This window comes from Sorex araneus, chromosome 3 (assembly GCF_027595985.1).
Source record: "Sorex araneus isolate mSorAra2 chromosome 3, mSorAra2.pri, whole genome shotgun sequence".
NCBI lineage: Eukaryota > Metazoa > Chordata > Mammalia > Eulipotyphla > Soricidae > Sorex > Sorex araneus.
This window is the reverse complement of record NC_073304.1, coordinates 214,678,742-214,700,431: the sequence shown is the minus strand read 5'-3', so window position 1 is coordinate 214,700,431 and position 21,690 is coordinate 214,678,742. Positions and strand designations below refer to the sequence as shown.

At 48.1% G+C, this 21,690-nt stretch overlaps 1 protein-coding gene across 1 annotated transcript; it reads left to right on the top strand.

Moving 5' to 3' along the window:
* Positions 1–493: 493 nt before the first annotated feature.
* Positions 494–20,514, top strand: UBE2Z (ubiquitin conjugating enzyme E2 Z). Its single transcript, XM_055130108.1, has 7 exons — positions 494–919; positions 3,036–3,108; positions 5,185–5,372; positions 8,220–8,331; positions 13,659–13,771; positions 15,265–15,355; positions 18,537–20,514. Exons 1-7 carry the CDS (start codon positions 594–596, stop codon positions 18,705–18,707), a joined length of 1,074 nt encoding a protein of 357 aa, XP_054986083.1. The 5' UTR covers positions 494–593; the 3' UTR covers positions 18,708–20,514.
* The last annotated feature ends 1,176 nt before the right edge of the window (positions 20,515–21,690 follow it).

The following is a 21,690-nucleotide window of genomic DNA, read 5'->3' as shown; positions in this document are numbered from 1 at the left end:
CTCTCTGAATAAACTCTAAAACGAGGTGGTTTATCACTCGCGGGTTCTGATTCTTTCCTTCCTCGCTCCTTGTTGCAAGCACCGGCCAACGGCAACGTCGGCGGGCAGCAAGGAGAAAAGCGAAATCTCAGCCCTGGGCTCAGACTCATCGACCCAACGTGCCTAGAAGAAAGCGAGGGTCCCTGATCCCGACCCACGCGCACATCTCGGGGTCGCTCTCCTTAAACAGGCGTATCGTCCTCCCCTCTCAACACTTGAAAAGAAAGATTCCATGGAACCGTGTCCTCAACCGCACCTAGGTGTCCTCAGAACCTCCCCCAGCCACGCGCGGGCCCAATGCAGACCCAGAACCTCGGCCAGCCGGCGGGTTCCTCCCCCGCCGCCCTCCCGCCCTGGAGGACCGAGGGTGGACGCTCTTGCAGGGCGCCTCTCGCTGGTCGGGGCGGGGGTGGGTGGAGCCAGCGCCGCCCAGGCTGTGCAAGCGGAGGGAGGGGACACTCTGGCCCGGCTCTCGGTGGTGCGGGAGCGGGAGGGCGCAGCGGCCGCTCTGGTCGGCGGACGTGCTGCCGAGCAGTCCCGGAAGCGAAGCAGCTATGGCGGAGAGTCCGACAGAAGAGGCGGCGACGGCGACCGCGGGCGCCGGGGCGGCGGGCCCCGGGGCGAGCGGGGTCGCCGGCGTTGTTGGTGTGAGCGGCGGCGGCGGCGGCGGCTTCGGGCCGCCTTTCCTGCCGGATGTGTGGGCGGCGGCGGCGGCCGCGGGCGGGGCCGGGGGGCCGGGGAGCGGCCTGGCCCCGCTGCCCGGGCTCCCGCCCTCCGCCGCTGCTCACGGCGCCGCTCTGCTGAGCCACTGGGACCCCACACTCAGCTCCGACTGGGACGGCGAGCGGACCGCGCCGCAGTGTCTCCTCAGGATCAAGCGGTGAGCCGGGGTCTTTCCTCCCTCAGCCCGGGGCTCCACGGCGGGGCGCGACCTTCCCCGCGGCGCCCCCACCTCCCCGACACACCGCTCCCTGCGCCCCCCCGCGCGGCGCCCCGCCTTCCACGGCCGCGTCCTGGGGCCGGCTCCTCTCGCCTCCCCCCGCCCCGTCCCCCCCCCCCCCGCCCAGGACCCCTCCTCGCGTGCCCGGCTGCGACCCCGCCCCTCGGCAGCCCCCCGAGAGCCCGAGGCTCGCCGCCAGAAACCCGACTCTTGGGCGCTGCAGCAGCACCGGCTCCCGCCCTCCGCGCCGCCCCTCTCCCGGGCTTCCCCACCCGACCGGGCTGCCCCGACGCCCCACCCATCGGCCCTCCGCCCCCCACCCCCACCCCCACCCCGCCCGCCGCCCCTCGGAGTCCCGTTTGGAACGCACGAACTCGCCCTGCCCTGCCGCCACCCCGCCGAGCGCGGCCTCTGTCTTCTCTCTCCTCTCCCGACTCCTGGACGCACCGCACAATCGCCGCCCGCCCCCCACCCCCCCCAAGCACACAAGTCTTGCTCGCCGCCTGCACCCACCTGAAACCGTCCCTTGAGCCACTTTTCCAGAAACCCCTCCTCCTGTTTCCCCCCACCCCACTCCTGCGAGCTGTCCACTCCGCCACCTGTTATAGGTACCCCGATTGCTCCCCTCGTTCTTGCTGTGGGTCTTCTCCCACTCAAGACGTACTTTGCTTTTGTTTCACCCCCTCTGGGACAGTCTGTTTTACTTTCTTGAAACCAATAGAGACACTTCAAATATAGGAACAAAGGCCCCAAGTCCTTTCTGTGCTTATTTCTTGGGTGAATGATTTCAGATCTTATCTTTCAGTAGAGACTTTTTTTTTTTTCCCCCAAAAAATGTTTAGGACAGTGCGTATCACATGGGAAGAGGGTGCTACTACTTTGGCTGCTGTTAACCCTGAAACCTGCTTCCTACCGACCACACACTTCCTCTTCCGGTCTCTTCATTGCCCTCCTCAGCTAGATTATTCAGATCCCTTTCCATGTCTACCTGCCCACCTTTCAAGGTTGTTATAAAAATGAACCCACTCTGACTTTAAAAAGGACCTGGCCAGTGCCTGACACCGGACTCCAGCTGCCAGCATTGCCATCTTGAAGTTAGGAAATTACACTCGGGCCAGGTGATGGTACAGCGGAGAGGGCTTTTGCCTTGCACGCAGCCGATCTAGGTTCCATCTCCAGCATCCCATATGGTCCCCCGAGCGCCGCCAGGAGTAATTCCTGAGTGCAGGGCCAGGAGTAACGCGCTCGGGTGTGACCCAAAAAGCCAAAAAAAGAAACTCCACTCTCCTCTCCTTCTGCTCTAGGGTGGCTCACTCTTCCAGTCCAGACACACCTTTGAGTTCCAGTGCTTTGCTCTGGCACTTCTTCTGACCTACATACTCTGGCCAGCCCCTAAACATGTCCCTGCCTCGAATGTCCAGGTTTAGACTGATTCTCGAATGTGAGAAGGAAGTCGCTGCATATCATCTCCCAGATGTGTGACATTCTCAGCATTTGGGGGGGTGAAAATTCCCTTTCCCACCTGAAGAATGTTGCCCTGAGAACGTCTCCTGGGCAGGAAGACCGTTGTAGCTCACTTGCTTCCTCTAATCCCTTTGGCAACAATGGCCCCCTCTGTGTGGCTTATGGAACTGATTTTTAGTGGAGTTGATTTTTGCCTTCACAGTTACTAAAACGTCTTTATTAGGCATTTATCCATAGTACCTGCATGTCTCAGAGGTGGGAAATGAATGAATTGCCCTGTGAGAGGAAATGGGATGTTACCTTTACAAAGTGACATCTGATGCAAATTGGGATCTCTGATTCCCCCCCCTCCAGCTTCCCGCCCTCCCCCTGAGGAAACAATGACCCTTTGATAACAATTTGCTCTCTGCTTGCCTGACAAGTACTCAGCTGAGATTTCTCAGCCTTTGAGACAGTATAAACATTAGTGGTACCAAGCACGACTTTCTCAAGCCCTGGTCTCATTGAGGTGGTAACAGCTGCCCTGCTCAAGGGATACCCTTTTTTTCTCCTCTCCCTCACTCCCTTCCCTACCTCCTCTTGGTGTTAACAGGGATATCATGTCCATATATAAGGAGCCTCCTCCGGGAATGTTCGTTGTTCCTGATACTGTTGACATGACTAAGGTATGTAACTTGGTGGGAGTCGGGGTTTATTGGGAAATTGGCCCCTTAAAATTGAAAGAGCCTGGGGTGGAGAGATAATAACAGTATAGGGTGCTTGCCTTGCATGCAGCTAATCTGGGTTCAATCCCCAGCATCCCATAGGGTCCTCCAGTACTACCAGGAGTGATTCCTGAGTGCAGAGCTAGGAGTAACCCCTGAGCATTGTTGGGCGTGGCCCCAACCTTTCCACGTCCCCCCAGTTTGGTTTTTTTTTTTTTTGAAGAGCCTAAAGGAGATTTTTTTCAACTTTCATCTCTTACATAGTTAAAGAAACCAAGATTCCAGGAGAGTAAGTGACTTGCCCAAAGTGGCATAGGGAAGTGGAGCAGAGCCTTGAACAGGTGTTTGTTTATTAGGATATTTGCCAGTAGTCTTGATTGGTTTGGAAAATAGCAGTTTATTCCTGTTGTCCAGTTCAACTCTTTATAGAGCACTCTCATTCTCAAAAGTGCTCTAGTTTGGATGATAAATTATGTGGTCATCTTATCCATTGTCTGTCCAATCCTTTCCCGTCCCTCCACACCTTTAAGTACGCTGCTGTAAATCAGATGCAGAGGAGGATGGGGACAAGCTTGGGTGAACAGTGTTTGGAGTTAAAGACTTGGTTAGACTACTGTTGTTACTGGTTGCTTTTGAATATCCCTTTCACCCCAAAGACCATTTCTATCATCTGTTCACATAGAAAGTTTAGTATGTAATGCCTGAGTCCTTGGCATAGATAACTATACTTCGGCTTCTATAAAGTGCTCTGCCCTCAGAAGAAAATGCACTCTTAGACTAATGTTGGGAAGAAATCAGGTTTCCTGTATCTGTTGTTTAAGTGAAAATTCAGGTTCAAGTCTCTTCCAGTAAAGAATCAGATTTTATGTTGTTAATACTACTTTATTCAAATACATTTTACTGTTAAATTACTGATTTTTTTTTTCCTTAGATGATTGGAATTTTTTTTTCTTGTGACATCATATTCTCATTCAAGTACCAGTGTTACTATACTAGTCCCTGGGACCCCAGAGTTGATGTCATATTGATTCCATTGAGCTTGCTATTCCAAGTGACTGAGAGCTAAAAGATGATCCCAGGTGTCACCAGGGCAAGGAAGGGACTAGAGTGACTTGCATTAGATTGCAAGTTCTTTGTCCTCTTCCTTTTCAAATTCTGAGCAAACCTAAGTGCCTAGGAGCTTTTGTACAATATAATAAGCCTATCCTTTCCCTTCAGAAAGGGAGATTTTGTGTAGTAATATGACTAGAAGAAGAGAACTTAGTTTTCTGTTACATTTGCCACTGCTGAAATTTTTGTTGTTGTTATCAATCTGCAGTGTGGGGTAAAGTTCTGTGGGGTCCATCTAATGGCTTTGAGTGGCCCCTGAGTTTATCCCATTTTTCTTGATATCTTTGACACAGCTGGATGCTTCCTGAGCCACTCCACAAACCCTCCACAGTAGGTTTGATCCTCTGCAGAGGAAACAGATCCCCTAGGGCTCCGTCACAACCCCCAGCTCTGCACTGTGATTGGCACTGATGTTGTGGCCTGAAATCCTTTTCCTCTTTGCATTCATCTAACCTTCCCTTCATGCCACATGGAGGGTGGAGTTGCATCGTAAGCAGTCTAAGCTAAGCAAATTCAAGCATATGTACTCTGTAAAGTACTGCTTACTTAAATGTGCTAGGATAATGTTTTACATATTACCTTTTCTACTAATTTGGTACATCTAATCCTGATAAAGGAAAGTCAAGCAAAAAACATGCTTTTTGTGAGTTTTATGGAATATTCAAGGTATTGACTAGATCCAGTCTTCACTTTGGGCTCTTTAGAGTGTAACTTGAGTAAGATGCCACTCCACTGTAACGGGATTCCCTAAGATTCTGCACATACTAGTATGAGTGAGTACAGGCTGTTCCATTCTGCATGGTGAGGATATGGATGATGGTTTACCAGGTGAAGGTTTTGCTTCTGGTGTGGGTAGCAAATAGAAACCAGGAGGGGTTGGGAATGGGACATCACCTCACAATTTTGAGATGGGGTTTTATTTTGCAGATTCATGCATTGATCACAGGCCCATTTGACACTCCTTATGAAGGGGGTTTCTTCCTGTTCGTGTTTCGGTGTCCGCCCGACTATCCCATCCACCCACCTCGGGTCAAACTGATGACAACGGGCAATAACACAGTGAGGTTTAACCCCAACTTCTACCGCAATGGGAAAGTCTGCTTGAGTATTCTAGGGTAAGAGGAGACTTCTAAGTGGCCAAATTGGTTATTAGCAAATAATTGCACTAGGCCATCCTTTGTCAACCAGGATTTCTCATCTGACCTACAGAATACAGAAGATTGGAGTGACAATTAATTTCCTCAGTTCTCCACTCTAGTGGTACACAACTCATATTCTAAAGAGAGATGTTAATTCATTGTGCATGATGAATGCCTTAATGAAGTGGTTCTCTCTGAGCAACAGGGGTTTCAGGGACCCCACCCTACACTTGCTGTATCAGAAACCAAGGAGAGATGGGGATCCACCCATCGTGTCGTGTTTGTGTTTCGGTATCCGCCCGACTATCCCATCCACTTTTTAAGTGTCTAAAATGTCTGTTGCCTGCTTGAGAACCACTTCATTAGAGCATCAAGCTTGATTCTTTCCCACGTAGATTGAGAAAGGCTGTAGATCTTTGCCATTTAAGATTTGGGGTGTCTTATTTCTGAGGCTCAAAGAGTGTTTTGGAGTGGTGGTGATGGTGATAATTATGATATTAGAACAACTGAATGAAAAATGGCTGATATTGGAAATCACATAAGAAATAAAATACTCAAGAATCAGGTACATTTTGTTTGGGTGCTAGAGATTTTTGGTTTCATGTAGTTATCTCCTTGGGGATTAAAATTTCAGAATCATATATCTCTTGTCATAATTTGGATTGATCTTTAGAGTGTATGTAGTCTTAATTTTGCTAAGACAGTAAAGTGCAGGTTGAGGTTGAGAAAGTTGCCTACGTGGTGATACTGTTTTACTTTTGCCTGGCCTGCAACTTTTGTAGGTTGGGGGAGGGGTGGGATAAAGGCAGATGAAACAAACTCAAGGCTTAGGGATTTTTAGTTTTCATCTAGGAGTATGTTGTGATTGTGTGTAAGTGAGGAATTCCTTTGAAGACGTGATTCTTAAAGAAGTCTTTCCTCTCATTAGCATATATAATGGTTTGTGCTGGTAGGATAATATGTAGCCTACAGTGGTAAGAATGTAATTGTTCCTGTATGAAACTTGTTCATGAAAGGACTCTCTTAGGTTCTCCTCTAACACCAATATAAAAATAAACCTATTTTGAGCAAACATCAGCTCATAGTAGAAGTTTGGGAAGTAAGATTGTGGGGTAAAGGAGAACTGTATTGGCTGAAAAGGAGAAGCTCCAGAAATTGAAAATTGAGAAGAATCAGATAGAAAAGTCCCAGTGTTCTTGGTTGACTACATTGGCTTTGTCAACCTCGTTTCTTCCCTCCCTACCTAGGGAATAAATACTGCATTGGCTTGCTGAGAAAGTTTTCTGTGTTGACTGGAACCCTTAAAAACGTGAAATCTTAAAAAACCTTAAAAGTGCAAGGTTGGGGCTAGAGCAGTAATACAGCAGGTAGGGTGCTTGTCTTGCACGTGACTGATCCAGTTTCTATACCCAGCATCCCATATTGTTCCCCATCCCACCAAGAGTAAGCCCTGAGTACAGCCATATGGCCTCCTGATCCCCACCAGGGGTAATCCCTGAGCACAGAGCCCAAGTGAATCCTGAGCATTCCTGGTTATGACCCAAAACTAAGAAAAGTGCAAGGTCTAGGAGACCAGAGAGATAGTACTGCCGGTAGGGTGCTTGTCTTGCACACGACTGATCCAGGTTCTGTGCCCAGCATCTCCTGTTGTCCCCCATCCCACCAAGAGTAAGCCCTGAGTACAGCCAGGTGCTCCCCACCTCTGCACCCCCACCAAAAAAGTGCAAGGTCTAGAATTACTGACATAGCAAAGCAGAGAGTAAGTAGAGAGACAGCCACAGCAAATGCTGATAAAGTTGCCATTATGCATCACTTATTTGAGCTTTCCCCAATCCAGCAGAAGCAAGTGGCCATGTCACTAAAAGTAGCCATCCCAGCTCAGGTTGTATTCAGTTTCCAGTTCAGTGCCATTTCTTCCTTTAATTGAGGTAGAATCAATTGTTGTATTTTACTTTTTAAATTTTTTTCTGCCACACCTGGTGGTGCTTATAGCTTACTCCTGGATCTGTGCTCAGGGGACAATATAGAGGTCAGAGATCAAGCCCAGCTTGGCTACATGCAAGATAAGCACTCTACCCACAGTACTATTGTTCCAGCCCTTCACCTTTTAATGTCCAGGCTGTCTCCATTTCCCCAGTACTTAATCAGATTTATGAGAAGACTATTAGTTTTGATGTTTCTCTTATTCAGAATGTTTATTTCCAGATCTTTCAGTCTAGAAGTATCACTTGCTCTTTTCCTATACTTTGAATGGAGTACATTAGTCTTCAAAGAATTTGACACTCTTCAGGGTGATACAGAATATCACCTGATCATCAACCCCACCCATAGCCTCTAACCAGATGGCCTTTACCCCCACTGTGCTCAACTTCTCTCACCTCCCTGATTCCATCGCCACCTCTGAGTGAATAAGCACACTCCTTGAGGGCCACACAGATTAACTTTTACCTTACCTTTGGAGCTGTTTTTGGCCTAGTTTTTTACATTTTTTGTTCTTAGAACCTTCTCAGATTTCTGTTTGAAGAAAATCCCTTCAAAGTGATGTTGATTGCTCTATCTTTGTCTTTTTCTTCTTCTTCCTTTTTTTTTTTTTTTTTGTCTACTAGATAATAGATAAGAAGGCTAGGCAGTTAGCTGATTTTCTGATGAATGAGGGTGAGACAGAGGCTGGAAAATTCCAGATTACTAATAGTGAAAGAGAAATGTTGAGTCACCTGTGATGGGGCAGCCAGACCCAAGGGTTCTAGTGCACTGCTCTCTCTGTGACTTCCTTTCCCATCTCTCGACCTCACCCACCTCTCTCCCCTTTGATGTGTTTTGCAGTACATGGACTGGCCCTGCCTGGAGCCCAGCCCAGAGCATCTCTTCTGTGCTCATCTCCATCCAGTCCCTGATGACTGAGAATCCGTATCACAATGAGCCTGGATTTGAGCAGGTAAGCCACAGGGAACCAGCTTTGGGGTGTGGAAGATAGTTTTGGTTTTGTTATTGTTTTGTTTGGGGGCCACTCCTGACAGTTCTCAGGGTTTACTCCTGGCTCTGTTCAGGGATCACACCTGGCATACTCAGGGGTCCATATGTGGTGCTGGGGATTGAACCTGGGTAGGCTTGACCCTGGGTTGACTATGGGCAAGGCAAAAGTCCCACCCACTGTACTGTCTCTCTGGTTCCAGAAAATGGGATTTTAAGAGATAAGCTTAACAGTCTGTTATTTGCCTTTTCCATCTGTCTTGTCTTATAAGTTCTTAAGAGTTATTTTAGGGGGCTGGGGTTGTGGTCCAAAAATAAAGGTTATGCCTTGCATACCTGAGACCTGAGTTTGATCCTTGGTAAAAGGATTAGGAGGGCATACCTGGCGGTGCTCTGCAGTGGCAAGGATCAAACCGAGGACTCTCAAGCAGTGCGTACACTCTAGTCCTTTGAGCCATCTCCCCAACCAAAGATGGTTTTTCGTTGTTGTTGTCAAAGACGCTTTGTTTGTTTTTGTGTGTTTTATTGTGTTTTGTTTGTGCAACACATTTGATGGTACTCAGGGCTTACTTCTGGCTCAGAATTCAAGAATTATTCTTGGGTCATGCAGGTCCATATGCAGCATCAGGGATTAAACCTGCTTAACCACATGCAAGGCAAACCCCTTACCTGTTTTGCTTTTTATCTGTTGGGATATCTCTCCAGCCCCAAGATTTTTTTTTAAAATTTATTTATTTATTATTATTATTATTATTTTGCTTTTTGGGTCACACCTGGCGATGCACAGGGGTTACACCTGGCTTTACACTCAGGAATTACTCCCGGCGGTGCTCAGTGGACCATATGGGATGCTGGGAATCGAACCTGGGTCGGCCACGTGCAAGGCAAACGCTATACCCACTGTGCTATTGCTCCAGCCCCGATTTTTTTTTTTTTTTTAAGAAAAAACATAACAATGCTGTTAACTGACTTGTCAAATTATTTCCATTTGACTTGTATCATTAGCATTTGGAAATGAATTCTGAGCCTGCTAGGTAAGGGCTGTTAGAGCCAGTGCATTCTTGTGTGTGCCACCTTTCTCCAGTGCCTTCCTGAAGGATTTTTTTAGTTTTTTGTTTTGGTTTGGTTTGGTTTGGGGGCCACATTAAAGGTTCTCGATGTTTTTCCTGGCTCTGCGCTCACTCACTTTTGACAGGTTTGGAGGACGGTATGGGATACCTGGGATAGAATCTGCATTGGCCATGTCCAAGGCAAACATTCTACCTGTTGTACTATTGCTCCAGCCCTGACTTCCTAGTTGTGACTGCTGCCAAGCCAGACATTCTTCTGATACTAGATGGGACTGCTGCCTATAGCACTAAAAGGCTAATACCAGAGTGTGATGGTGCAGATGACTGAAGAGAAAGCAGAGCAGAGAGAAATGTATTTTCCAGGGGTACACTTTGTGTTAGACATGGACATTTGTTGTTGTTGTTGGTTTTGGGGGTCACAACTGGTGATGCTCAGAGCTTACTACTGGCTTTGTGCTCAGGGGTCGGTCACTTCCAGTGGGGCTCAGGACCCATGCGCACTGTCAGGAATCAAACCTCAGTGAGCCATGTCTAAAGCAACACCTTACTCACTATACTATCACTCCAGCCCTTGGCACCACTATTTATAAAACCTAGGAATCAAGGAGCCGGAGCAATAGCACAGCAGGTAGGACATTTGCCTTGCATGCGGCCGACCTGGGTTTGATCCCCAGCATCCCATATGGTCTCCCCAGCACCGCCAGGAGTGATTCCTGAGTGCATGAGCCAGGAGTAACGCCTGTGCATCGCCAGGTGTGACCCAAAAAGAAAAAAAACCTAGGAATCAGAAATTTATTTGTTTTTATTTATTTATTCGCTTTTTGGGTCATACCCGGCGATGCTCAAGGGTTACTTCTGGCTCTGCTCTACTCCTGGTGGTGCTTGGGGGACCATATGGGATGCCCGGATCGAACCTGGGTTGGCTACGTGTGAGGCAAATGCCCTCCCCACTGGACTAACTATCTCTCCGGCTCCACAGAAATTTTTTGTGATGGCCTGGAGGCTTCTTCTTGAGCAGTGCTCAAGCAGCCCTGTAAATGACTTGATTTTTATTTTATTTATTTTTTGCTTTTTGGATCACACCTGGCGATGCACAGGGGTTACTCCTGGCTCATGCACTCAGGAATTACTCTTGGCAGTGCTCGGGGACAATATGGGATGCTGGGAATCGAATCCAGGTCGGCCGCATGAAAGGCAAACACCCTACCCACTGTGCTATCGCTCCAGCCCTTGATTTTTATTTTGGGGCCACTTGTTGGTACTCGGGACTTAATCCCAGCTCTGTACTCAGGGATCACTCCTCGTGGTGTTTAGAAACATGTGCAATTTCAAACCAGGGTCAGCTGTGTGCAAGGCAAGCACCCTACTCTGTTCCCTTATTTCTGTTCCTTACTATTTAACGTGCTGTTTTGCTGTTCATCAAAGTACAGTGGCTGAAAAATACAGTTTCATAAAGATAAGAATGTCATCAAAAAAGAAATGGTGCTAGAGCCAGGGAGACAGTACAGAGGGTTCTTTTATACAGCCTACTGGCTTCCAGGTGGTCTTCCAAGCCTGCGAGAAGTAAGTCCTGAGCACAGCCAGGTATGCAGCCAAAACAAGACAAATGTCTTCATCATTGGAGTGCTAGGATGAACTCAGATCCTTACACATGCTATGCATGTCTTCTGCTACTGAACAATGTCCCCCAGTCCTCAAAAATAAAAATTTTAAATGTAGGAGGAGAATGGTGCAGTGTAATATTTAAACTGATCTATCTAGGGCTAGAGAGCTACCTCAGAGGACTAGTGTTCATGCCTTGCCTGCAGGAGGCCCAGGTTCAGTTACCCGGCAGCAATGATCCCCTTCCCAGCAGTTCGCTGAGATCAACGCCCAAACACCAAGCTGGGAGTAATCCCAGGCACCGCCAGGTATGGCCAAAAAAAACTCAGTTGTTTGAAACTAGTGTTCACTTGGCATTTGACAGAATAATTTCCTCAGACATTTAAACTATCACAGGGAGGGTAGAAGAAAAATTGAACAAAATACTCATAGAGATCTAGGGAGATAGTTCAAGTAGTAAAAAGTATTTAGCGTGTTTGAGGCCCTGAGTTTGGTCCCTGGCACTGCATTCCCCTCCATTAGCACTATTGGGTATAGCTCTGGTGGGCCTCTAAGCACTAGTTGTGGTCTTTTTTTTTTTTTTGGGGTCACACCTGGCGATGCACAGGGGTCACTCCTGACTCTGTACTCAGGAATTACTCCTGGCGGTGCTCAGGGGACCATATAGGATGCTGGGAATCGAACCCGGGTCGGCCGCGTGCGAGGCAAACGCCCTACCCGCTATGCTATCACTCCAGCCCCCCCTTTTTTTTTTTTTTTTTTGGTGTCACACCCAGCGATGCACAGGGTTACTCCTGGCTCATGCTCTCAGGAATCACTCCTGGCGGTGCTTGGGTGACCATATGGGATGCTGGGAATCGAATCCGGGTCGACCGAGTGCAAGGCAAACACCCTACCCGCTGTGCAGTCTCTCCAGCCCCCGTGTGGTCTTTTTTTTTTTTCTCACTACACTGGTGGTATGTTTTATTTATTTATTTTTTTATCTATTGCTTTTTGGGTCATACCCGGCAATGCACAGAGGTTATTCCTGGCTCTGCATTCAGGAATTTCTCCTGGCGATGCTCAGGGGACCATATGGGATGCTGGGAATCGAACCCGGGTTGGCCGCATGCAAGGCAAATGCCCTACCCGCTGTGCTATCACTCCAGCCCCCCGTGTGGTCTTTTTAAGAAAACAATATCCCAGGGCCAGAAGAGTAATACAGCAGGTAGGCACGTGCCTTGACTGACCTGGGTTCTATCCCTGGCACCCCATGTGGTTTCCCTAAGCCCACAAGGAGTGAACACAGATCCAGGAGTAAGTCCTAAGCATTACTGGGTGTAACCCAAACGCTAAAACAAAATGAACCAATATCCCGCAGTACCACTGTGATTTTACTATAGTATAGTTCAGGAATCATTGCAGCAGGCTAGAGATAGTTACCATTTTCTTGTTTATTAAAATTGTTTGTTTTCGGGGCTGGAGCTATAGCACAGCGGGTAGGGTGTTTGCCTTACATTCGGCCAACCCTAGTTCGATTCCCAGCATCCCATATGGTCCCCTGAGCACCACTAGGGTAATTCCTGAGTGCAGAGCCAGGAGTAACGCCTGTGCATCGCCAGGTGTGACCCAACAAGCAAAAAAAAAAAAGAAAAATTTGTTTTTGGGCCTGAGAGTACAGTGGGTAAGGTGATTTCCTTGAATACAGCTACCCTGAATTTAACCCCTAGCACCTTATATGGTCCCCTGAGCCCACCATGAGTGATCCCTTAGCACAAAACCAGGAGTAAGCCCTGATTATAACCAGGCATGACCCCCAAACAAAACTATTTTGGAGAGTTAGGGATGAACTTAATTTGTCACACATGCTACACATTCCTTCTGAACAACATCCTCAGCCCTCATCAAATATTTGTATCAGAAACCAACACTCTAATTGAATTGGTTAGAGGAAGGAGCATTGACGAGCCAGTGGGGAATTTGTTAAAGGCTAGGAGACTTAAAGTCCTTTCTAAATTCCCCGCCCACACTATGATTCAGAGTAGTTTTCTAGACCAAAATTAGAGGGTACTTTTTTCCCCAGTTATCCTTCTTGTTAAATTTCTAATAGTTGATTTGGTGATTCTAGAACCCCGCAGACATGTGAAGAGTTACTCATGCTGTATCCTGGTGCCTATGGTTTTCTAGACCAAGATATTTAATGTCATATATACCCGTTTTCCCTGCATTCTTTTTTTAAGGAGGTGAGGGGGGAATTGGGGAATCAAACCCTAGTTCTTTTACCTAGGAAACATGAGCTTTACCACTAAATCACATCCCCAGCACCTGTGCTTCCATCAATATTATATTTGGTTATTTCCTTAAGAGCATTTCATTTCAGGCTTAGCAAAGTTTCATGGATCTAGTTTTCTGCTTATCAGTGCCATGATCTGGAGCAGAGGAGATATCGAAGTGTATGGGAAGGTGGTGAATGGTCTCAAACATAAGGACTTAGTTGCTCTTTGTGGATCTTTACCATGGAATGGAAAAGGTATCTTCTTAGCTCATTGCTTGAGTCACATACTTCATACTAATCCTTAATATCTTCTACTTTTTGCCTAAAATTTACACTTGGATATTCTGATGTCTTATCACATTATAGGAGAGACATCCAGGAGATAGCAAAAATTACAATGAATGTATTCGACATGAGACCATCAGAGTGGCAGTCTGTGACATGATGGAAGGAAAGTGTCCCTGCCCTGAGCCTCTACGGTATGTGTCAAGAATCTTCTATTGGTACTTGGTGTTCCCTTTGGAGACTGAGCTTTGAGAACCTTTGGGGCAGAGTCCCATATTGGGTATTACAGGGGAATAAAAAAATGGAAAGTTCTTCTCTCTATATGAAAAAACCAACAATCTTTTTGTTGTTTTTTGGATCACACTCAGTTGTGCTCAGGCCTTACTCTTGACTCTGTGCCCCAGAATCACTCCTGGCCATGCTCAGGGAACTACGTGGAGTGCCAGGAATTGAACCTAGGTTTGAGCTTGTGCAAGGCAAACACCCTACCCGCTGTAGTGTCTCTCCGGATCCCCAAAAAGAAGGTTTTAGTTCCTGACTTTATTTTATGGTCCCTAGTTATACTGTTACAAAACGCAGGTAAAGACTGGGGTGTGGTGCGACAGCAGAGTTCTTGCCTTGTTTGTGTGATGCCCTGAGTTCAATCCCCAGCACTGCAACAAATGAATATTTAAAGAGCTGGGATCTGAGAATTACCCAAGAGGAAGTTCACAGAAGTTCTCCATTCTTGGGGAGTGACATGCCTGCTGGTGGGAAGGCTATAGAGACCAAGTTTGATAAGGCCCTGCACTCCTGAATGCTATTTAATTGCCAGCAAGTATTAATGACCAATGTGTGCCACTCCTGATTAGCATTTTAGCAGATTACATGTGTGAACCTGATCATCCACCCATTTGTCCATTTGCACATCCCCCACTTATTGCAACAGAGAAGAGAATGAGTGAGGGAAGGACACTTAATCGTTCATACTTCTTAGTGTTCAGCTCTATTTCTGAGTGTTAAGAGTAGATGAACAAAGTTAGAGTTAATGAAATAAACCCTAGAGTTTTGAAATAAAACTTTGAATTTTGAGTGAGGTTTGGGATAAGAGATGGGCAAATCATTAGTCAAAGTTGAGATCCTAAGGATCCATAATAGTCTTCCATTGACCAGACCCTGAGTATGGCACACAGTGGCTCTGTGTTGCATTGAATGGTCTCTCTAGAGAATAAAATAAGAGTTTGGGAACTAATTGGGGGGCTGGAACGATAGCACAGTGGGTAGGGTGTTTACCTTGCATGTGGCTGACCTGGGTTCAATTCCCAGCATCCCATATGGTCTCCCAAACATCCCAGAAGTAATTCCTTAGTGCAGGAGCCAGGAGTAACCCCTGTGCATCACCGGGTGTGACCCAAAACGCAAAACATTTAATTTGGCATTAAGAAGTTAAGGGGGGCTAGAGTGATAGCACAGTGGGTAGGGCGTTTGCCTTGCACGCAGCCAACCCGGGTTCCATTCCCAGCATTCCATATGGTCCCCCGAGCACCACCAGGAGTGATTCCTGAGTGCAGAGCCAGGAGTGATTCCTGAGCATCACCGGATGGGAACCAAAAAAGCCAAAAAAAAAAAAAAAAGGTTAAGGGTAGCTGGTGAAGGGGAGACCCTGTCTCCCTGTGTTCCTAATCTTTGCTTCTCTGTTGTTTTCTAGAGGGGTGATGGAGAAGTCCTTCCTGGAGTATTATGACTTTTATGAGGTGGCTTGTAAAGATCGCCTCCATCTTCAAGGCCAGACTATGCAGGTAATACAGGCTCTACTGCCAGCTCTGGAGTTCTGGTAGCTGGCCCTGTAAATCCTGCCACTCCATGGGGTTGATAGCCACATCCCTCACAGTGTTCAGTGTCCGTAGGAAGGGCTGTGTGGCGTTTGAGTGTCTGAGGCCTTAAGAAGCAACTGATTTTCCTGTCGTCCTGTGGAGTTGGTTGTAAATTCCTGGCATGACTTCAAGGGATGTTCCCTGTTACTAGGAGCCACACTGTGCAGTCATGTCATCCCTTCAGGACTCAGGTTTCCTACTGAGTGAGTGCTTCACCTCAACTCCTGAACCTCCTGCCTCTTTCCCTGAAAATTTGGTGAGCAGACTTATGTCGCATATGGAGGAATAGTACTTCCTACCATGATTTAGGTGCTCGGGAGTACCAGTGGAATTAGTCCTACCTGGAGTGATCAGCAGTCTTCAAGTCAAGAACATCAGCCCTCTTAGAATCTCAGAGATGGTTACAAGTCATCCACTAGAATTCTGTCTTTGGCACTCTAAAGAGAAAGAGGATTTAGGGAAACCTGGGGTTTTCTTTGCTGTGTGGTATTAGTGTTTTAGAGTTTCACATTAGCCAATACTTTATTTTCTTAAAAGCTCAGCATTGGGGGCTGGAGCGATACCACAGTGGGTAGGTAGGGCATTTGTCTTGCACGCAGCGGACCCGGATTTGATTCCCAGCATCCCATGTGGTCTCCCGAGCATTGCCAGGTGTAATTCTGTGTGCATGAGCCAGGAGTAACCCCTGTGCATCGCCAGGTGTGACCCAAAAGCAAAAAAAAACAAAACTTAAGCATTGTCATGCTGGACAATACAGTAAATAGGGTGCTTGAAGGCTGCGGATCTGGGTTCCATACCCAGCATTCCATATGGTTACAGAGCCCTGCCAGGAGTGATTCCTGAGTACAGCTGAGTGTGACTCAAACATAAAACAAAGCATTGTCCGTAGAGGAGAAAAGGAGAAAAAGAGGTCCTTGTTAAACCATATTATAAATAGGGCCAGAGTGATAATACAGTGCCTAGGGCGCGTGCTTTGCATGAGCCGGGTTCGATCCCTGGCACTCCTTGTGGTCCCCTGAACGTCACTAGGAGTAATTCCTGAGTGCAGAGCCAGGAGTAACCGCTAAGCATCACTAGGTATAGCCTTAAAACAAAAACAAGAAAATTCTTATTATTAGTATCCAACAGCCTTTCTGATGTAGAATATGAAGGAAAGAGACTGGAGGGAATAACAGCATCTGGGGAGAAGGGGCCAGATGGCACTGGAGCCAAGGATGAAAGAAGGGAAGTTTCTAGGTGTGGAGCTGAACCTGTGTCACACAGTGACTGACTTATCCTGGTTATGAGGGTCATGTATCAGCAAAAACACAGCAGGTATGTAGGTGGGAACACTCCAAGAAGGAAAGTCATTTATATTTTTTGACTGTCAAAGAGGTGCCATCTTAATTTGTTGTTGTTTTTGGGTTTTTTTTTCTTTTGGTGGGGCAGGCACACCCAACAATGCTCAGAGGTTATTTCTGGCTCTGCAGTCAGGGATTTCTGGCAGGCTCGGGACCATATGGGGTGCCAAGAATTGAATTCGGGTCAGCCACATGCAAGGCAAGCACCCTTTCCCACTATAGTTTTTCTCTAGCCCCCGGTGCCTGCTTGGATTGAACTCTGGCCATTACTTCATTGCTGCCAAGTTCTTTTGTTTTAGGGCCATATCTGCTTGTGCTCAGGGATCACTCCTGACAGTGTTCAGAGGACCATGCTGAAGATTAAACCTGGGTTTGCTGCATGCAAGTCCCATTTCCACTGTACTATCTCTATGGCCCTGCCATATTCATTTTAAATTCCCTTCTTTTATATATGTATCCTCTATCCCAGCCATAGTATTTTTGAGACTTTATGGACACTTAATCCTTTTTTGGGCTGGAGCGATAGCACAGTGGTTGGGCTTTCGCCTTTCACGCGGCCGACCCGAGTTCGATTCCTTCACCCCTCTCGGAGAGCCCGGCAAGCTACTGAGAGTATGGAGCCCACACGGCAGAGCCTGGCAAGCTACCCGTGCGTATTGGATATTGGATATGCCAAAAACAGTAACAATAAGTCTCTCAATGAGAGACGTTACTGGTGCCCGCTCGAACAAATCGATGAGCAACAGGATGACATGATGATGATGATGATGATGATGATGATGATGATGATGATGATGATGATCCTCTATCCCAGCCATAGTATTTTTGAGACTTTATGGACACTTAATCCTTTTCTGGGCTGGAGCGATAGCACAGCGGTAGGGCGTTCGCCTTGCATGCGGCCAACCTGGGTTTGATTCCTCTGCCCCTCTCGGAGAGCCTGGCAAGCTACTGAGAGTATCTCGCCTGCACGGCAGAGCCTGACAACCTTCCCGTGGCGTATTCAATATGCCAAAAACAGTAACAAGCAAGTCTTACCATGGAGACGTTACTGGTGCCCGCTCGAGCAAATCGATGAGCAATGGGATGACAGTGACAGTGGCAATCCATATCTACATAATGTTGGGAGAGTTTTGCTCTGGAATGATGGGGACCATGTAAAGCTAAGAGACTTAAAGGGATGGCTCAGGAATCTACCAAGGATCGTGGGGGTAGCAGCCTGGAGAAGCTGCTAGACGCTAGACTGGCTGGGACCTTAGAAAAGCAGATCGTCCTTTGTGGGTAACATATATTTGTTGGTTTGGGGGCCACACTGAGCTGTGCTCAGAGATCACTCCTGGCAGGGCTTGGGGGACAATATGGATTTCTGGGAATCGAACCCAGGTTGGCGGCTTGCAAGGCGAGCACCTCACCCACTGTGCTATTGCTCTGGCTCCCCTGTGGGTTTTGAAGCAGACTTAAAGATGGGTATTCTGGGCTTGAATTTCTTTTTCTCATCTGTCTCACTGTCACTTTGTGAAGGAGAGCAACCGTACTTTATTTGGGGGCCCCACCCCAACCAAGGTCAGCCTACACCAGACCTCTCCGGGGTAGTAAGTGCCTTGACTTTCCTAAACAGTGATGCCCTGTGTCTCTGAAACTGGCTGACTGTTCTCAGATCCCACGTCTTAGAAGTTGAGCGTCTACTCCCACGGGTCCAAAGTTGCTCCCTCCAGGGTGAGCCGTCGGGCCTGACTGCCGTCCCACATGTCTCCTTTCCCCCACAGGACCCTTTTGGAGAGAAGCGAGGCCACTTTGACTACCAGTCCCTCTTGATGCGCCTGGGACTGATTCGTCAGAAAGTGCTGGAGAGGCTTCATAATGAGAATGCCGAAATGGACTCTGACAGCAGCTCGTCTGGGACAGAGACAGACCTGCACGGGAGTCTGAGGGTTTAGACCCTGCTCCCCTCTCCCTTGCCCCCTCTCGAGAGTCCCAGCAGAGTCCCTTTCCCCCACCCCAGGAACGGAGAGGCACTGTGTATCTCCCTCCAGACGTGACGTCATCCTGCAAGATGGCAAGAACCAAGCAAGCTTGGATCCCGGGGTGGGGGAGTGGGGAGGCGGGTCCTGGTCTGACTGCCTGGGCTCTCAGGTGTCTGGGGCCATGTTCATCCCACCACAGGGGCCGAGCTCCCCTGTGCCGGAGCATCTTGGGCAGTGGCCTCTGGCGAAAACAAAACAACCAACGCACCTCCACCAGGCCAGCTCCTTAGGGATAGATGGGAGACAGATTGCCGTTCTGAAAGGGAGTATGCCCAGTTTAGGGGGCTTGTCTGGAAGGGAGCTTGGGGTGGGGGGCTGTCTGTGACACTTAAGCAGTCTGGGTAGTTGTCTGTCTGTCTGTCTTCAGTCTTGAAGCGGAGCTTCCCAATACCCTTTTCCTCCCTTCCTCTCTTCCCAGGTTCTTTCCCACAGGCCAGCAGGATTTTTTTTTTTTCTCCTAATTTATAGTCACTGTTCTAGACAGACCAAAGAGATGGAACAGTGGTGGAGTCTAGGCTGCTGATAAGTGAGCTTTACCTAGCACCTGAGCACCTTTCTCCTCTGCGCACCTCCCCATTTCCTCACCCAATTCGAGAGTTAAGACAGAAGGTAAATGTGGCTGGGACTGAACCAAGGTTTTGGTAAAGCCTGCACAGGTACCCGAAGAAGCTGAAAATGCTGTTTATTCCCGCAATCACTGATCTGAAAAAGTTCCTAGCACCAGCCGCTGCTGAGTGTCTGGGGTTGGAGCCACTACATAGAATAGTCTCTTACGGATTTTCATAAGTACTGGTCACAATGAGGATCTTTCTCCCAGGGCGGGGTGCATTGGGGAGACTGATGCTTGTCCTCTGTGTTTTGTTTGGCTGTGCTTGTGTATTTTCTCCCCTCCCACCATCTGCCTGCCCCACCAAGTGCTGGGACTGGTGAGGAGCAAGGGTAGCCAATGGCAGAAGGGATCGGGGCTGGGACTCAGCGACCCTTCCCCCATCCCCCTCCCCCTCCCAGCTGCTCGTTGTCACTGGCTCTGATGGGTGTTTGCCTGGCTCTGTTGCTTCTATTTAGCTGCAGTGATCCTTTAGCTGGTTGGCTCAGAAAATGTGCGTTAGGTGCCCTGTGATACCGTGCACCAAGGAAATCCATCCTTCCTCTTATTGATGTGCTCTCCCAAACTTTCCTGTTTGCTATTGTTCTGTCTCCTGGTGGGAGATGGTGGTCCACAGGACATGGGGCCTCAGTCAGTATCCAGCCACGTGGAAAGGGAGGGGAGGACATGCGCCTGCCCTGTCGGCTGCTATGGAGGCCTCTGCCTTGTGGATCAGGGGACATTCAGAGAAGGAATTGTGAAGAAGGGGTTGGGTGCAGAGGAGAATATTTTACTTGGGAGGGCAGGAAGTGAAGAAACTGGACAGAAGTGGGGAATGGAACCTGAAGGTTGGGTCACTTCACATGCAGACTGAGACCGTTTCCAGTTTCCCTCTCCCCAGTTTGGACAAGGCTTGGACAAATGCCCTGGGTCTGTGGGTCCAGTGTTGTCTGTCATCCATTTAAGTGTTCCCACTTTCAAGTGACAATCCTCTCCTGGGCCCCGCCATGGGCAGAACATGTCTGGCATTCTGGCCTGACTTTTAAGCCCTAATCTTGAGTTGAGGAAATATATGCACAGGAGTCAAAAAGATGTCTTTATATCTGACTGTACATAAATGAAGTTTTTTTTTTCTTTTGGTGCAATAAAGTTTGTTTTAGCAGAAGGAGGGAACGCCTGTGGGTGTTGGGAGGGTTTAAGGATGGGGTCACCTCAACAACTGAACCATCTCATCTCAGTCTGAAAGTCAGGGAGAAAGTGCTCAGTGAGTAGCACTGTTACACGGTATAGAGGGCAGTGAAATTACCAAGACGTGTATTCTACCAGTCAGAACAGAAGGATCACTTTTAAAGCAGATGTTCTTGCCTTCGAGGAGGAATACCGCCATTCTCAGCTGCTTCCACGGCATGTCCTTCAAGCACAGGCTGGGTAGTCCAGCTTGCAGTGGCCCTCCCTGCTGAGGGAAGGCAGTTGCAATGTGGCTAAGCCAACTGCTGAGTCTCCATGAGGCTTCTGGGGATAGTACTAGCCTTCTAGCTCATTGCAGCTTTCCCTACTTCAGAGTGAAAGCTTGTTTTCTGGGGCAGAGGTTTTCCTCGTGGCTGACTCTGTAGGAAAAAGTGATGCAATATCCAACAGGCCCGTGTTGTGCAAAGTTGTGGTGCATAAACACTGAGCCCTGGCTCTAGTGGACCTACGCGCTTTGTTCTCCTTAAAGCCTGTGGCTCTGGTGAATTAGATGCTCTCTCCCCTGCCAAGTGAAGGGATCCTAACGTGATGTGGATCTGAATGAATGAGTGAGATGACAAACCAGGCATATAGGTGATCAGAGGAAGCTGTTGGGGAATTTGAGACAACCTATCTACTGCTGGTCCCCTTACATTCTCTCTTGGATGGTGGCTATTCTCACTGCTGGGGATCCTGCACATGCCAAGCATGTGGTCCGGCTCTCTGAGTATCCCTTGTCTTCTTCAGCCAGTTAAATACTGACTTGTTTCTTTCACACTCCCTTGTCTCGGAACCTAAGATTTCTCTAGAGGAAGCTGGAAGAGAGGGTCTTTCACGGGTCCACTTAATGGTCTGCCAGTTTGCAGATGTCAGATGTGTGAATTAGCAGGTTCTATCATTTGTGTACGAGGGCTGCAAAGACTAGCTAGCCTTCCTTCCAGTGAGCTCCCCCACAGACTTGTGGAAGACCTATGCGAAAGTCATTCTACTTGTGCTCAATGTTATCTATGTTACTCAGGTTATCCTTCCTGGATAAATGAGGCTTCCTCCAATAAAGATGCAATGTGAAGGCACTTTAAAAGA

Bases quoted from the DNA above. Each gene is read 5' to 3' on its own strand.
- UBE2Z (XM_055130108.1), top strand. From the start codon at position 594: ATGGCGGAGAGTCCGACAGAAGAGGCGGCGACGGCGACCGCGGGCGCC. The intron at 13,772-15,264 runs GTATGTGTCAAG...GTTGTTTTCTAG, and splicing joins CCCTGCCCTGAGCCTCTACG to AGGGGTGATGGAGAAGTCCT. The intron at 15,356-18,536 runs GTAATACAGGCT...TTTCCCCCACAG, and splicing joins TTCAAGGCCAGACTATGCAG to GACCCTTTTGGAGAGAAGCG.